Source organism: Nipponia nippon, unplaced genomic scaffold, assembly GCF_047370975.1.
Source record: "Nipponia nippon isolate SJK-2023a ecotype South Korea unplaced genomic scaffold, ASM4737097v1 scaffold_4, whole genome shotgun sequence".
Taxonomy (NCBI): Eukaryota; Metazoa; Chordata; class Aves; order Pelecaniformes; family Threskiornithidae; genus Nipponia; species Nipponia nippon.
Window position 1 is genome coordinate 118,669,730 of NW_028262358.1, and position 18,500 is coordinate 118,688,229.

At 38.6% G+C, this 18,500-nt stretch overlaps 1 protein-coding gene across 6 annotated transcripts in view; it reads right to left on the bottom strand.

The window, feature by feature from the left end:
- ATAD2B (ATPase family AAA domain containing 2B) overlaps positions 1–18,500 on the bottom strand; it is an 82,256-nt gene that overhangs the window by 62,600 nt on the left and 1,156 nt on the right. For 3 of the 6 annotated variants that reach the window (XM_087776666.1, XM_087776665.1, XM_087776664.1), the window contains exons 2-3: positions 2,735–2,875; positions 1,965–2,119 (exon numbers count right to left, since the gene is read on the bottom strand). In XM_087776666.1, the coding sequence (XP_087632792.1) occupies positions 1,965–2,119; positions 2,735–2,875 (296 nt within the window). Of the gene's footprint in view, positions 1–1,964; positions 2,120–2,723; positions 2,876–18,500 lie in introns of those variants that run through there. The other 3 variants (XM_087776667.1, XM_087776669.1, XM_087776668.1) reach the window with 3 other exon arrangements.

Sequence of the window (18,500 nt, forward strand, 5' to 3'; positions counted from 1 at the left end):
GTACTTAAAAGCAGTAAAAAATATTTTCCTGTTCTCTAACAATCTGGTATTTTGAATTTCTTTTTACACTAACTTTTAGGAAAAGTAAGCCCTACTACATCATAGTCTAAGACAAAAACATATTCCAGAGTTTTCTGCAATTTTATTGCATAAGCAATTGTTCCTTCATTCACTTATCTTTAAAAAATTAAAAATATTTTTATTTTTTAGACATTTTACTAGAAGATAATTTAGAGTAGAATACAAATGAATAAAAACTCTACAACCACTGGCAGATTGTTAAATGTAATTTGTCAACATCACTATGCAAAAAAGCAAAATAAATCAGGGAAAAGGAAAAAAAAAAATTCTCTCTCTTCCACCCTCAGAAACGCTTAGAGCTTTCCAGTGAACTGTAACTGTATATACTGCACACCAATACTGGAAGGGAGGAACTCCTTGTTCTCAAACTACAAAACTAAAATGAATTTGATGGGAAACAGAAAAAGGAGGGGAAATCTTAGTAATACCAAATGCAATCTAAGCTCGAACATGACCAAGAGTTCAACAGACTACAAAGAGTTCAACTCAGAGGTACAGAAGATGTGAGCTTTGCTATTATTTTCCTAAGAAATGTGTAACCAATCCTTACAAAACAAAGGTAACCTCAGGATTTTTGCAAGGGTTGGGTAGCAACACAGAAAACCATGTTTACAGAAGTCATGTCCACATCCAACTTCCCAATAATATTTTTCTGGTCAGATATTTTAAGTATTTTAGAAACCGCAATTGAAGAAGTGAAATTTGATTATAATAAAGGTTTAGCAACAAAGCTTTTGGGAAAAGTCTTAGAAACTTAAGATCACTATTATGCCCAGCACTTTGGATTTTGGCAGAAAACAACAAAAAAGCCCGAGATGCAAAGACATGCCGCAGTGGGTTCTACATGAGTAACAACAGGAGTTTCAGTATCCTGGCCAAATTTCACTTGACATAGTGATCTAAATTCTCGCAGACACATTAAATATTTTTTTATCTCTTAGCATTTCTAATAGATACAGTACAAGTCTACACTTATAAACAAAAGAAATAGAAGGTGCATGAGTTTCAATACATTCCCAGATGACCATGGCACATAATATGCTGTATGTAATTTATTCTGTTTTAAAAGAGAAAAACAAACAAAAAAAGAGATCTATTTTAAGATTTACGTAGTTTTTAAATATACTTCATCCTAGCAGACGACAGTCCAGTAGTGAATTACAGTCATTCTTACATGCAAAGTGTTGCAAGAACGATTTTGATTTGTACATAAATATGAAATACGTATCTACAAAAGAATCAGTATTAACTGAAGGTTCATGGCCCAGGAACATACTGCCTACACTGTCTCATAATTACTTGTAATCACGTGAAGAACCTTATGAACACAAGAATGCTTTGTAAAATACTATTAATCAGTTATAAAATGAAACAAATTACTTCTCTTTTGAGTTATAAAAATGTGGCAAGATTGAGGCTATATTCAATAGAGTAATTCACTTAAGCCCTTATAACCAAACAGGGAAGAGAGGCTGAAAACGACAATGGAAAGAAACAAACTGGACCATTATCCATTCCCTAAAGATGAGGATAATACTGATTTCCTAATTAAAATGTCATGTCTTCTTGTATCTTGAGTACATAAAAATACCAATTAAATCACTAAATTTGGATGTATCAAGAATCTAGAATTCAGACTGCATCTCATTTAAAATTACTTCCCATTTTTGCACAAATTTGCATAGAAAGGCAACACAGAGATGAAAGGATTTATGTAACCCACGTTCCTGGAGTCTTAAACTAAAAGAAAATTATATGAAAATAACATGCTTCAAAAATACACTCTTGAGTGTGAGCTGCAGCTCACTGCAGAAATAGCATAAGTGGGTTAACGATACAGGAAAAATTGGTAAGACTTCATTTTTCTCCTGGCACCAAGTTACCTGGACTGTCCAGTTGAGATGCTCCATTCCTCTCGCTGCCCAGTACTGCGTGATTTTGATTTGTCTTTGCACACAGGATCAGCATGTTTTGAGGTACGTTTGGCGGGAGGAGATATGTGGCTATCACTCAAACTAGCATCACTACCTTCATCTTTCTGAAAAGAAAAAAAAGCATCAGATCATACTTAATTGGCTCATTTGTATATATCCTTACAGAAAAAGAGGAAACTTAAGCTTAGTAAAAGTGAAGCCTCTATCAAACTCTTAGTAACTAGCTTGTGTGAAATATTAAAAATTATTATTCTGAAAACACTACTGGAAACCACAAAAATATTTAGTTTTTAATATTTAACTTTTCTATAATATTTTACATCTATTTCTGAACCAGCATTCTGTTTCTCTAACCCACTGCATTTTGTATATCACACATGACACTACTACTCTTACCCTACTTGCAAAAGAACTAATAGTGCAAATAAAGAGAAAAAAGGACTGAGGCAAATAAAGATTCTTAGAAACACAGCATGAATTTATTCTGCTGACATTATCTTTGTCTTTAAAATGCTTCAACAGTCACATTATCCTCTTCCTTCCTCTAAGAGTTTTGCAATACCTTGTTCTCTTCTTTAGACTATCAAACACACAGCAAGGAGTAACTGAAAGTGGACTTTAAACTTCTATAGCATTTTTTTGTCTAATGTGTTCATTAACAGCATTATACACACGAACAACGTCAGTCTTAACACCTTTAAGAAGCACCTAAACAATACCAGAGGGTTTTTTTCCCTGCTGTGCTTATCAGAGGTAACGTAGACAGAAACTCCAAGATAGTAGCAAGGGATTACTTCAGAGCTGTATGTAACAAGTGGACAGAAAGCAAACTTTGGAGGATCTGCTTCTGTTAGGATGAACTACAAAAAGAAAAAAAAAAAAAATCAAGATTCTGTAAACCACAAATTTTAGCTCATGGAAACAGTCTTGATTAAAAAAACTAAATATCCTCTCTTGCAACAACAGAGCAACCAATTTCCGAATATTAAGGTCCAGGAATTGTCAGTAATCACTTCAACTAAGAACAAAAGATAATTTTATTTACATGCAAGGAGATGATCACGGAAGTCCCATTTGTTCATCAGGCTTATTAACAACAACAATCTGATTTGTACTCCAGATAATTCAACATCATGATGTCTCACGTACTCAAGAAAATAAAAATAAAAAAACAACGAAGTCCTTTTCTTAAGAGAGGAAGACAATCATAGCACAGTATTTAGAAAGTGGCAAAGCCTAAAGAAATCAAAGTATGGGTGCAGTTCACCAAGACAGCTCAGCACCACTGAAGCCAGGGGCTGGCCCATGCGCTCCCTTGCCTGCCTACGCAGCAGCACTCCAGTCTCCTTTGATCTTCTTCTGATGGTTCTCTGACCCACCAATAAACCAAATCAGCTCACCAAAGCTTCAAAAGTTCACTTTCCTTCTGTTAGATTAGCTTTCTATCTGGTTAGTGAGCTGAATCATTTCAATGAGGGATCAGAGTACAGAAGATAAAGCAAGAAAAAAAAAAAAACAAGGTGAGGATGGGACCAGTCTGCAGGAACAGAGAGTTGCGAGTGAAATGAGCTGACTACATCATGCCTTAACATTTATTTTTACATATTATCTATAAATATATAAAATATTCTAAATAAATACATATTATTATATATATTTTGACAAATATTAACTAATATTAAATACTTATAATGCTACTAATAAATTAATAAATGTGGTATTCATTATGCTATAGTATTTGTTTACTCAATATGTTATATGTGATTTTCATTTGTGATTCATACTTGTAAATACTTTTTATAATACTAAAAATACTAAATACCAAAAACTAATATTAATTGCGAACCAGCCCATGTTCACATCTCATTTTAAAAGTAGTTTTAACTTTGTTAATTGTTAGCCTGTCAAGGTAAATCCAAGGAAAGAATATATTAAGATTCAATCTTAGGACTCATTTAACCCTAGTAAAAAAAAAACAAAACAAAATTCACACTTTTTTCTTCCTCATTATTTTACTTCTTCAGGAAGTACATCAATGTAACTCAAACTAATATCTATACTCAATATCATAATTAAAACTTTAAATTACATGAAGCAGAATTAGGGATCTAAAACTAAGGCTTAGTCGAAGCGGTAGCAGAGGTAACTACCACCATTCCTAAAGACAGAACACCTGCACCTTGCCTAGCACTGGAAAATACATGTGCAGCCACCCAGCTGTTTTCCATAACACTCTGCAACTACAAAATACCAACTTTTCACAAAATTTTAATAGTGTACATATTCACTTCTGAATACTGTAAGCATTCGTGTATGTACTTTTTGCTTTAATCAGCCGCAAGTTTATTTGTGGACTTACAGAAATACATCATTGCTCAGTCAATTTTAGTAACTACTTTCTGAAACTACAAGAGCTACCCTGTGCAGGAAAGAAGCAGAGTTTCAAGGTAAGCCACAGAACCAGTTTTAAACCGGCTAGGCGAGACAGAGAAAATGAAGCTAAGAAAGAGGAACAAGCATGTAACGAAGCTTTATGAGGGCTGACACTAAAGCTATTTTGCAAGCAGTGAAATTAGTAACGCATAGGTTCCTATACTCCATCTCTACCCCCTCCCACGCAAAAATCCTAACCGCTCCCAGGTCTCCCACGACCACCCTTCTCTCCATTTCCTCCAGTTCCCTGCTGCTGGTCCCAAGTCTCAAAATTAGCTAGTATTCCTCATTTGTCCTGTCTATTTATTGGTCAAAGGCAATACAGTGCTGTAGTTACTTCTGAGCTACGTGCATGCCAAGTGGTCAACTGGCAGGTAAAACAAAATATTAGTGATTAACCTGGGGACAAAATCTGCTACTTCAGTTCTCCCTCTGCTACTAATATTCACAGAATTTAGAAAAGCCGCATATCTTTGAGATCTCTAATACTGTCAAACGAACAGATACTTGCCAATAGCTTCAAAAACTGGAAGGGCAGGCTGACTGTCCATGCGATCACATCAGTGCATCCGCCTAAGGAACTAGACTAGCAATGAAGGGGGTTACTTAACAGAGGCAATACTTTCTGGTTATTCTTTGTTTAGGGTGTTATTTTCAGTTGAGCCGCATTTGTCTGCATATTAACTCTACACAGTAACTTAGCAAGTACAAAGCAAGTCTAAATTTTAAGATCGTCAAGCCCAAATACTAACTTACGTTAGTACACCTGCTGTAGAAGACGCACTAGCATACAAAATGTTTTACTGTGAAGTATTGACAAAGTTACTACAATGAGAAATCATTAAAATTTTAAATATGTTAATAAGAACCCAAGCTCCATATTCCAGTTAACAGACAATCTTAAAAATTCAAGCTCTAGGGAATCAAATCACACCTAGACTGCAATCCAGAACTTTCACCTACCTACACTAAAATATGGAGATGGAGCTTTCATTACACTCAAGAGATTACCCAAACTGGGATATGCTAGAACAAGAAAAGAAATTAACTTCAATCTGGGAAGCCGTTACAGAGAGCAGTCTATCCACTGCCTCCTCCCCTTTATAGCAAAAGAGGTCTAACGATTCCACTGCACTCAACTTGCTCCCTCAAGTAACTGGGTCTCAAACCATTTATACCTTCAATGATTAAAAATAATACTTCAGTTTCAACCCAGAAACTTATTACTTAACAGTACACATCACGAAAATCTTCTGGGACTAGAAAGAGAAATGTATGACACAAGCATCAAACTTAAAAATTAAGAAATTAATAATGCAATTGCAGAAGTAGGAACCAATGCACCGAACTCAAAGCTCCTAATGAAACACTGGCACTGAAGCAAACGCACTCATACGCTGAGAGAATGCAGAGAATACGAATTAATAAAATCTTAACCATGTCCGAAATTGCCTGAAAGCATACCAAAGCCACAAAAGAAAAAGCAAGCACAGAAGAATCAAAAATTGAGTTTACATAATGTCAGGAAGTACGAAGAGGTAAAGAAAATTTAGCACAACCGTACTGATCTAACAGAAATAAGAGACCCACCAAACTCCAGCTGTGATCCAGAACAGCCAGAACCTAGTGCAGCTTCTTATGGAAAGCACTCTCACTAATAATGAGTGAAGAAATAACTGGAGTTAACAGGATACCACCCGTGGTCTAGACTGGAACATAGTCTTCATTATAGAATCACAGAATCATAGAACCGTTAAGGCTGGAAAAGACCTTCAAGATCATCAGGTCCAACCGTTAACCTAGCACTGCCAAGTCCACCACTAAACCATGTCCTCAAGCACCACGTCTACCCGCCTTTTAAATACCTCGAGGGATGGAGACTCAACCACTTCCCTGGGCAGCCTGTGCCAGTACCTGACTACCCTTTCGGTGAAGAAGTTTTTCCTAATACCTAACCTAAACCTCCCCTGGCGCAGCTTGAGGCCATTTCCTCTTGTCCTATCGCTTGTTACTAGGGAGAAGAGACCGACCCCCACCTCACTACAACCTCCTTTCAGGTAGTCATAGAGAGCAATAAGGTCTCCCCTCAGCCTCCTCCAGACTAAACAACCCCACTTCCCTCAGCCGCTCCTCATAAGACTTCTGCTCCAGACCCTTCACCAACTTCATTGGACACGCTCCAGCACCTTGATGTCCTTCTTGGAGTGAGGGGCCCAAAACTGAACACAGGACTGAGGTGCAGCCTCACCAGTGCCCAGTACAGGGGCACTATCACCTCCCTGCTCCTGCTGGCCACACTATTCCTCATAGCCAGGATGCCATTGGCCCTCTTGGCCACCTGAGCACACTGCTGGCTCATGTTCAGCCAGCTGTCAACCAACACCCCCAGGTCCTTTTCCACCAGGCAGCTCTCCAGCCACTCCTCCCCCAGCCTGGAGCGTTGCATGGGGTTGTTGTGCTCCAAGTGCAGGACCCGGCACTGAATCTCATGCAGTTGGCCCCGGCCCATCGGTCCAGCCTGTCCAGGTCCCTCTGTAGGGCCTTCCTACCCTCCAGCAGATCGACACTTCCACCCAACTTGGTGTCAGCTGAAAACTTACTGAGGGTGCACTCGATCCCCTCATCCAGATCATCAATGAAAATATTGAACAGGACCGGCCCCAACACTGAGCCCTGGGGAACACCACTTGTGACCAGCCGCCAACTGGATTTGACTCCATTCACCACCACTCTCTGGGCTCAGCCATCCAGCCAGTTTTTAAGCCAGTGCAGAGTGCACTTATCCAAGCCGTGAGCAGCCAGCTTCTCCAGGAGAATGCTGTGGGAGACAGTGTCAAAGGCCTTACTAAAGTCCAAGCAGAGGTCAGGCTGACAGGCCTGTAGTTCCCGGGATCCTCCTTCCAACCCTTCTTGTAGAGGGGCGTCACATTAGCTAACTTTCAGTCATCTGGGACCTCCCCAGTTGACCAGGACTGCTGATAAATGATGGAGAGTGGCTTGGCCAGCTCCTCTGCCAGCTCCCTCAGTATCCTCAGGTGGATCCCGTCTGGCCCCATGGACTTGTGAGCATTCAGGTGGAGGAGCAGGTCGGTGACTGCCACCTCCTCGACAACTGGGGCTTCATTCTGCATCCTATCTCCATCTCCCAGCTCAGGGATCTGAAAACTCCGAGGATGACCAGTCTGACTATTAAAGACTGAGGCAAAGAAGGCATTAAGTACCTCGGCCTTCTCTTCATCCTTCGTGGCAAAGTTTCCCTCCACACCCAACAAAGGAGGGAGATTCTCCGTGGCCCTCCTTTTGTTGCTGATATATTTGTAAAAACATTTTTTGTTATCTTTAACGACAGTGGCCAGTTCAAGTTCTAGCTGGGCCTTCGCCTTTCTAATCTTCTCCCTGCATAACCTCACAACAAGAGTAAAATGGAATGTGACAGCTGAATGAATACCGCAAATTAGCTGTTGAGCTAACATTCAGCAGTGAGAGTCTTGCAGACGTAGTGGGGCAAACTATGATAACATATGTTCACTGAAAGCATTTGAATGATGGTAGCAATAAATCCAGACACCAAATCTAAAATGAATAAGTAAATAAAGCAACAAAAAAATATGGCTGCATACTTATCTCTATGTTTTCTCTACTTTGTATGAAAAGGAGAAAGATGGGGAAAAATTTATAATAATGCTCACATTCGTGAAGCTACAAAAACACTGATATACAATATCACCTGTAGTCTCTTCCATATCCATCCCTAAATTTCAAAATAGTAATTTGATACTAACAGAGCTTTATTTAATAACGTTTAGCGACAAGTCCTTAAGTTTTGAAAGAACCCAAACTAGAAATCAATGAATAAAACTGACTTCTTCCTTCTCCGTCTGTCCTCTTAATGACTACACTGATAGCGTCTTTCAGCATGACTGAAGGACACACGCACCAAGGCAGTCCTCACCGACAAGGGCTTGCCTTCAGGTATAGCACAGGGACCAGCTAGCTAAAGCATGACAGCTGATTAATTTTCAAGTTAAAATACAAAGACTACTTCCAGCCTATTGAAGGGGGTAGGGTTTTTTTTTTCTTCTGTTTTTTTAATTATGTTGAATCTCCTGGCCAAGAGAATGTCTAAAGAACTCCTCACTACACTGCTGGTCTGAACATCCCAAGACAACCATAACGCAGCAGTCTTGGTAACACAGGATGAGTACAAACCATCTCTAGCACTGTCATCTCCAAGTACACGAACGTAAGTTCATCGAGTTTTTGGGTAAGAGAGGACACAACATCCAAACCACAGCCACACCTTTCAATTTCTGAAAAAGACTCCATCTGTTTTGCCACAGGTTCAGCTGCATTAAAACACAGGTATGCAGACATGAATATTTGAGTTTCCCACAACAGTCAAACTTGCTCTCCTTACCGTACATTTTGTGGGTCACACCCTTCTTCTGACTAACTCTGCCACACCCAGAAAGTCAGCATGATTGCTCCTACAACTTCACAACTCTGACATGAGAGTTTTCAACCTAGTGTTTTAAACCCTTCAGCATCTATGTCTTTCTCTTTTCTATGACCTCTTTCCATGTCTAAGACATGAAATTAAGACACACTGACATTCAATCTTCAACTGATCGATCCTATTCCTCTGCATTTTGTTAAAAGCACAAACTGTTTTAATTAGCTTTTCTATTTGACCCCTTGAACAAGCACAAAACACTCTGAAATTTACTTTTGTCTTAATAATAATAAAATAAACATTTTCAAGAAATCTGTTTCAACTACAGGTTTTCAAAAACCTCTACTTCTAACTTTAGTTAATTCTTAGCTTCTGATATTTAAAAGTACCTTTTTGCTCTCCATTTGATACTCTGAAAAGACAACAATGACTTCAGAAATCTCTCAATCTTATTTTTACAAACTTTGGAGAAACTGAATTCCAGGTCCTCCAGTTACTTCTAAGAAAATTTAAAACGTATCTTGTGAAGAACAACACATCATCTCAGATGTCCCAGAATATTAATAATCTGGATTAAGATTTTAAAAGTACATGTGAGAAAAATCTGATCTACCTTTTCCCCTACCAGTTCATGCAAAGTTCTGTGGAAATGGGCTGTCCATTAAAATACATAAAATACATACTCAGGGATATTTAATGCATTTAATAAATATTTCTATCCCACTGGTATAAAAAGATAATAGTTGTCTTTCCAAAATAAAAACTTGTATTCATGAAAAAAATTTGATTGTGTCCCCAGTATACTAATTAGTTAAGCTGATAACTCATCTTTGCCCTCAGGTAACTATTCAGTTAACAAATAACTTGCTGCTTCTGCGTTTAAACTACAACGTCATTTCAAACATACCAATAAAATACACCAAAAACACTCTCTATCTGTCTGTCCAGTGATTCTGGATAAGCCACTTGTCCTTTGTGTATCAGTTTCTGCAAAGGTAAAAAATACGGATTAAAACATTAACTTCTACAAATTTGTTGCATTAAAGATCTACTTTAAGATCTATTGATGAAAGTTAGGTAAGAACTAGGCATCCTTCCTAATGCATTTTTGGGCTAGGCATACTAAGCAATTAAAAAAAATCAAAAGACTTGACAATCTCTTTGAGATATTTTTAGTTTTGCTCTTTTTTTTTCCCAAGTTCTAGTAACTAGATCAAACACATTTTCTACCATGACTGCAATAATGTCATCTGACCAGAATCTAGTAAATCCCTTCAAATCCTATTTCATTTTTTTTTTCACTTCACCACTTTGTTCTATAGCATCTTCAAGAAAAAGATAAAAAAAAAAAAAAGGACTAAAACTGTCCTTAGGCTCAGTACAAATTTTCAGTGGCTGAAACACTCTCATCAGCGTACTCAAACCAGGGACCACACCTTGCCTTACGTGTCCGCACCATGTCCTAATTTCAGGATGACACATTGCGCTACCCACTCTCTCCAGCACCAACACATCCTCGCAAGCTCCTTTCCCCGCCCCAACCCACATTTTCCTGGCAAATGCTCTGAGCCCCTCTTCTATGGGAAGACTGACTACCTGCTTGGTGGGAAGAGGTAAGACCTGATACCCTCGTCCAGGGGAAGAAGGTAACACGACTCAACTCCAGGTTGCAGCATAATACAGCAGACTGTATTCATGGCGGTACACTATGGACTGCTGCTTGCTAAACGTCTGCCTTTGTGTCCTAAAAATCCAGTGTAAGTCTACTGCCGGCGCCTTCAAATGACAAGAAGCTAGGAAAAAATGTATTTGGATTAAAGGACATTAACTACCGTACTAAGAACTTCAAGTTTCATTAAGGACCTCGTGTGTTAACCTTACTGATAGCTTGAAAAGAGACAAAGTTGGCTTAAAAGAACCCATCTTCTGGTCGCAGTTCTCTAATTTCCACTTGTTTGCACACAGTCATTTATCAGATGTTGACTCTCCACAGGTGTTAAGGAAAAACAAGATTCATGCTTAAGTGCTTGATGATCTTGGAGTAAACAACTATTAACGCTGTATTTCATTGGTGATAATGATAGTGAAGAATGCCTCAACTGCAAGATGATCTAAATTCTTTTAAAATTCAGCTTCTATATTTTTTTTCAGTAAACAATGCTTACGTCAATAATAGCCATTAAGAATATAAAGAATACCATCATCTAGACTTTTTCAGAAGAAAAAATTCTTCCCAACTCATTCAGGTAAAAACCCATAGTTTTTGCATGAGAAGATCTGCTTCATTTTTTCAAAGGATTTCCACTTTATTTCCTGGAACGCTTCAATTCTAGAATTCAGGTTATTTAATAAATGTGAAAGCTTTTGAGAAAAGTTAAAAGTTTATAAGTTAAAAACAGAAACCGCTACCTACAACACTGTTTATTGTGTATTTGCACACTTGCAACCATTCCCCCTGTCTATAATAGAAGACGACACCTGTTCGTATCCAGGTTGAGTGCCTTTCAACAGCTTTTCATCTGACACCCAAAAAACTCTTGCAATCCACAGGCTACTTGTGGGTTGATGTAGGAAAGGGAGAGCGAGCTACAGAGCAGCCTCTGCCAAACTATGACAGAGCCCATAAATAGCGAGCTGAGGTTTGTCCTCCACCCCTCATCACTGCCCCGCTCCAAGCTTTTCCACCGTGAGTGTTCCTCTCCCCTCCTTTGTGCCTTCGCTAAAATTAGGGTGACATTGTGACTTTTCAGCCGATAATCAAATCAGAGGGATGGAGGGGAGGCGAGGGGAAGCAGGAGGATGTGGGGAAGAGGGTTAGTTTTGGCTGGACCAGTAACCTGATCCAGCTGATCAAATGGCCAGGCAAGCATTAATACTGGCAAGTCTATTCATTTGCACAACTGCAGAATTAACAGCTCGCAGCACATGTGAAATCACACACCTTCAGAAGAGCAAGTCTGCTGAGATGAGGTCTCTATTTGCTCTATGGGGGTCCACACCTCACTCAGAAGTTTTTCTAGGAGATCCACATATCGTAAGTTTTTCAAACCCACTGATCTTCCTAATTTAATACTGAAGGAATACTAAAAGCAAGACATTTTTAGTCACAACCGTATTAACCATTTCCATGAGTTTCTAGATTCTGTTAACGAAGACTTTTAAAGCAAAAATTATATTTATGTGAACATTCAAGAATAATTACTATTCAGAAGTGGAAAAAATGAAAACATTCAAACAACAACTTTTTTTCCTACCCTTAGTCCTCAAAAACCCATCTTGTTTCTGCTCAACAACCCCATCCTAAAGAAAGTCTGGAGGATATGGCCTCCTTTTAGTACTACCATAAACCTAAATAAAGAAGCAGAATGATCTGAATGAGGATAGCAAGTAGGAGAACAGAGAGAACCCTTGGACCAGAGGGTTCCCCAAGGTTTGGACATGACCAGGTACTTGACTCAGTAAACTAAGCAAGGAAGTGGCTGTAGCAAGTGAAGCTACAGGAAGGTGGCCTTCTGTGTGAAAAAAATGTGGGATTAAAAATACTTCCGTATCTCTACCTACAATGCACTTGAAGACAGTATTTCAAAAGAAAAAACAAATTAAAACTGTGTAAAATTGTAATATGAAATCTTAAGATTAATGTATTGAAATTTATATCATAATAAAAACAACATTCAAGGTCTGAAAGATAAATCAGAGAAATAATAGAAGGTAGTTATTAAGTATTTCGAATGAGGGATTGCTGAAGCATGGCAACAAATTTCAATGCACGTAATCTCCTCCACGTGTACAAAAAGAACGGTTTCTTCATTTCAGGTAATTTAAGTAGCTCGGCTCAACTATTTATCCATTTAAAATGAAGCAATTGACTGGAGATTGGAGAAAAGCAAAAAGCCCATTTCCCAAATTATGAAAACAGCCAAACTGAAGCATCTGCTCTGAGTGCAGCTGGACACAAACTTTCCACCAAAGCTTTACATTAGTTACGTCATTAACATACACTACTAGAAGCACAAAGATAAAACCACAAAATTCATAAAAGACTATAAAAACTATGACACTTGAACAAGCTCGTGAATTCTGTACTTCTGGTAGGAGTACTAAAGCTACCTGCTTTACACCTAGTTCAACTGGAGTCGAAGCTATTATAGCATACACATACTCAGCAGGGCAAAATGAAAAAGCTTAGAAGATAACACATTAATCTTACAACTGGTTGAGAAGTGGCCTGTTTTAATAGCTACCAAGCAAGAAGAAATTAAATTTATTCAGGAAAAGAGTCCAAGCAAGTATAAATGCAAAACAACACTTGAACAATTTAAAGCAAAATTAATGGTTAAAATAAACCATGAAAATCCCATCAAAGGTAATAAAGACAATATTTCAAGAGTAAGCTCAGAGACAGAAAAATTGTTAGAAAAAGCAGCAAAGCATGAAGAGTACAAAAAAAAAAAAGATAGGATGGAAAAGGCTGACAAAATATTGTCAGCTCCCGTTGCAATAAGCGGGTTCATGAGTGATATTACCCACATGCAAAGTAATCCATTAGAGCTAAAACATCTAATAAACAAATCAGCAACCTTTAAAATGGTCACAGCTACAAAATAAGAGCAGTGAAAGCTGCAGCTCACTGACGCCTGCTTGCTGGATGCTTTGGTTTGAGAAGAGTTTTATGAAGTTTTACACAGAAATCGTTTAAAGCATCATTAGATTGGAATGAAAACTTTTCCACAGTATAGCAAATACTCAACAATTTAGGGCAGGACGTGCAAAACTATATCACAACCAAGTGAAACTGCAGGGGGATGGAGGTGATCAGAATGTAATTACCTGAGCTAATTAACTTGCATAACCCCAAGCTGTATGCCACTCTTGCAAAATTGCCATGGGATCTCTCACGGCAATGGGTTAAGCCTTCTGCTGCAAGTTTAAACTGAGAGACAGCAGTTGGAGAAGCAGCTTTTATTAATATTACTTTGGGACAAGCCCAATATTCAGAGGAAGCAATGCAGCACACCAAACATCAACACCATTTCCTGAGTATTCTTTGGAGGTCTTATTCGCTCCCTGGATGAGTCCTGAGATTGCTTCCTTTTAAGGCCCTGGAGCAGTCTGACAGCAGAGATAGCCAGCTCCGAACAGGGTGCGCAACTGCCTCCCAAAACAAACCGTGCACGCTTCGGAGGTGTCCTGCCTTCTGACGGTGGCCCAGACTGATCTGGCGGGATACGTAGGAAGAATTCAAACTCAGGACACCCCTTTGGAAACATGGAAGGATTACAAATGCTGACTGTATGGTATTTTGACAGAAACTTGGACATAGATTGCTTCCAACAATTGCTCAATTTCCCACTGTTCACAGATGTATTAATACCACACTACCACGGAACAGACTGCACGATTCGTTTTAGATCACTGATTTTCTCCTGCTAAGTCCCAAACGAGCAGCAGACCACTAAAAGAGAAAGAACCCGACATTTTATTACGCACTGAAAAGATGAGCTTTCTTGGGAAACTGCCTTTAATTGAAACTGTTTGGAATAACTTCACAAGGCTCTGTATTTCAGGATGTATTTCAAAGAACTGTAAAAGCGTTAGCCTCAGCGCCTTTATTGATGTTACTGTAAACTCGAACAGTAAGACAATTCAGTTCTTTAAAAACATAGATACTTGAGAGGAGCTTTCTTCCCCTGAAGAGCTTTACATGCAGGTGGCCAGCAAGTGTGATTTTTCCAGCATAAGGAGGAAACTCTAACTTGTTCTGTAGTTTTATTCTGAACCACAGAACGTTCAGAACACTGTAAGACACTCGGCAAAGAAGACAAAGAAAATATGCTAATCTGAATCAAGCTCTTTCATAAAGGAAAATTTAATTTTTAGAAAGCTCTAAGGGGTATGTCTAAAGCTAGTATTTTAACAGAAATAATAATAATTTTTAAAGTTAATTTTCTATGTTTTCAATAGCTGACCGTTAAAAACTTTTTAAGGAGTAAAACATAGGAATAAGCTTATGCTACGAAAGCCGCATTATCACCCAGAAATCAGAAAAAATATTTATTGTTACAGACTGAGAAATTACAGTAAGAGACACTGAAATACACTGGTATTACAGAGCACAAAAATGCTGCTTAGCATTGTACCTTCCCACACTAGAGCACTCGATGTCAATCCTCAAGTCCATGTTTGCTCCTATTAGCAGTTAAGTACAATGGAGAGCGCTAGGTTGCCACCGAGTAAGTTGAACGATGTTGGCAGCACTACTTTTAGCTAGGATCGCGTGTTACAATTATCACAGTGCCCTCAAGTAGCTCTTAAGGCACTGCTAATGCTTTCTTGGCTAATTAAATTAAGCTAATCTCGTATACATTTCTAAAATGTCTAACTAATACACTGACATGATTTAGGAGTGTTTATTTCACAATAAAGTCATCCGTTTTCTTGATCAACATTTTTGATTTGTGTTTTGAGATGCCTGAGAAAGATCATTTCAATTGCCAAATAAGTGTTACCAACAATCACAACTCAATATCTGAAAACATCAGACATTAGTAAATTTAGAGCACAAATTTAACCAGTTATGGTCGCAGTATCCTCAATTCTTTCATAGTGTGAAAGAAGTCCACTGGATTTATATGCCCTGTGTTACAATGCTACGTTTCTGAAAACTTTGGAAGATTTTGATGCACTTTTCTTGTCAGAATGCTTTAATATAAAGTCATAACACTTCCCAAGTTTAATGCTACAAAGAAAAAAAATGCATATAATTTATATAAAAGATAGAACATGAATTTCTGTAAGGATAGCTTCTATTTCTATTAAATCTTGTGTAAATCAATCCTGGAAACAGGAAGAAAACATAGCCCAGTTTTTCCTCTCCGTAGCCTCTCTATGCACTCTGCTATGACATCATTTCAGAGCATAAACTTCTTGGCTCCTTGATCCATTTAGTGAGGGATTTAGTTCATTTTAATCTGGCTTCTGGTCAGCGGACACACATGTATTCATCTCAGTTGCTGAATGCGTGGTCGCCAGTCAATAATTCAAAACAGTTTACTTTTCAAAGACTGATGTCATTGCTTTCTCTAAGATGAGCAAGTACTATAAAGGGAATACAGAGAAGACGATAAACGCATTTAGAGTATTATGGCCCATTTCCACAGAATGTGTGTTGCTTCCAGATTCAGATCAAACAGACATGGACACTATTAATATGTAACTCAACATAATATTGAACTGGAAGACTAGAAACTTAAGTTCTTGGGAGAAGTTTAGGTTGGAGTTCTTGGGAGAAGTTTAGGTTGGATATTAGGAAAAACTTCTTCACTGAAAGGGTAGTCAGGCACAGGCTGCCCAGGGAAGTGGTTGAGTCTCCATCCCTCAAGGTATTTAAAAGATGGGTAGACACAGTGCTTGTGGACATGGTTTAGTGGTGGACTTGGCAGTGCTAGGTTAATGGTTGGACTCGATGATCTTAAGGGTCTTTTCTAACCTTAACGGTTCTATGATTCTATGATTCTGAGAGAGATTCAAGCCTATCCTTGTAAATGTATGCAAAAAAAACCCCAAAACACTAAGTATACCAGAAAAAGCCAAGAGGAAAAAAGGAAAAGAAGGAAAAAGGAAATAGGTATATGAGGTGGAAGGCAACTCCTAACCCCTCATCCGGTCTAATCAGCATCTTACAGGATGCCATTAGATTACTAACTCAGTTTTTGTTGCTAATAAGGAACAAATAGATGATCTTTTAAAATACATTCTGAAAGGTAATTACAAGCATGACCACTGAAGAGCATTTCTCTGGGAGTCCAAGTCAGAACCTCCATGGAAGAAAATTGAGTCACATAGTGCAAATAAGAAGCATACCATCTCTGCCAGAGCTCCAAACTCTAGCTGCCCATTGACCCGATTAACTGCTGGTAGTAAGGCCAGTTTCCTGATGTGACACATGAAAGATTTCAAAAGGACACACCGTTCCAGTCAACTTCGAAAAAAATACATACAACGGCATGAATGTGATCCCAGCATGCTTTCTGCACAAAACACAGCTTCGCTATCTGTCTGCCGACAGTCACTTCCAAAAGCAAAGGCTTTGTCTTCCTACCGCTGTACTTATTCATGTTCTAATCACCGAAATCCTTCTCTGCCACTACTTCAAGAAGATTCAGGAGCTCAGGAAGATGCTGTATCACTGACAAATACTTACATCTGAAGAGTAAAAACAGTTGTACAAAGACAACTTTAGAATACAGTGGGATATATATATATTACAATATTCACTGGGGAGGAGGGGGAACCAACAACAACAAAAAAACCCACACCTTCCTGGATAACTTCTGCTCATCTTTGGGATTCACATCTTAAAAAAAAAAAAAAAATCTACCTCAAACACATGAGATTTGTGGGGAAGTAAAACAAGTCCATTCCCATATACACTCAACTTTAGAAGAAATGCTGTTTTAGAAGTGTGGGTAATATCCTGGGATGTATTTACAGATTTTATGACAATATTTTGCACAATGTCCTTTCCTTACACCATGACAATAACATAATTTAAACATTTTAATGAGTCGTGGTACAAAAATACTATTCATAGATGGAAAATATTTAGAAAGAAACTCAACCTATTTTTTTAGCAGCAGCAAACTCCCTACAAAGTAAGCCAGTAAGGCTTACACCAAACTTTGCCTGACAAACCACAAGACCCACAATATGAATAAACAGAAACTGCATACTAGAACAAGCAGAACAGCTTTTAACAGCTATCATGCTGCTTCTCATGAGTCTTATGAAATTAAACAAGGAAGAAATAGGGGACAATGAGGAAAAGTAAGATGGGGGGAAGGGAAGAACAGTGAAGCATGAAAGAACTGAAAGAGAAGCACAGAAGGTACAGAATATCCAGTCAGTGATTTATTTTTTTTTTTTTTTTTTTTTAGTAAAAACTAAAAGGACGGGGCAAAAGGTTTTCTGACAATTCCAGGTGTCATCCTTCTGATCTGCCTCTGGCTGCTACTGCCGTGTTTCTACTTCTCTGATTAACTTCCTCCTTCGCAGAGGCCAGGACATGGTCAGTCGGTGCATGGCTGTCAAACGTTGCGACCCTCAATTTTCACTTCCATATTTACATTGCTTTTAAAATATGTCTGCAGATCAGGCAACTAAAGCACTAGTTTAAACCTTCAAAGCAATACGTGAAGTTTCATGAAGAAAAAAAGCCCTGCCTATAATTTAAAAAACGCAGTTGTTGTCAACTAATCTGTTTAGAGACAACGAGGGAAAAAAGAGGCTCCCGAATTTTTTCTTCCAATTAGAATTTACCAAATGTTAATTTTCCAAATGCGGCTGTAGAATTCACTTGCCATTAGAGCGCACAACCAAAGCGATCATAATGTTACGTTGGGAAAGCCTTCAACCCAAACCTGACGGCAAAATTACACCCTCCCCGCTCGGGGGGGCGTCACAAAGACGGGGGCCCGTTCTCAATCACCAGCCTTCTCCCGTCGAGGCCGCCGCCAACACCCGCTTCAGCCCAATCGAGGTCATTTAGGGAAAGGGGGGGCGGAAAAAAAAAAAAAAAAGGCGACGGGAAGGAGGATTGC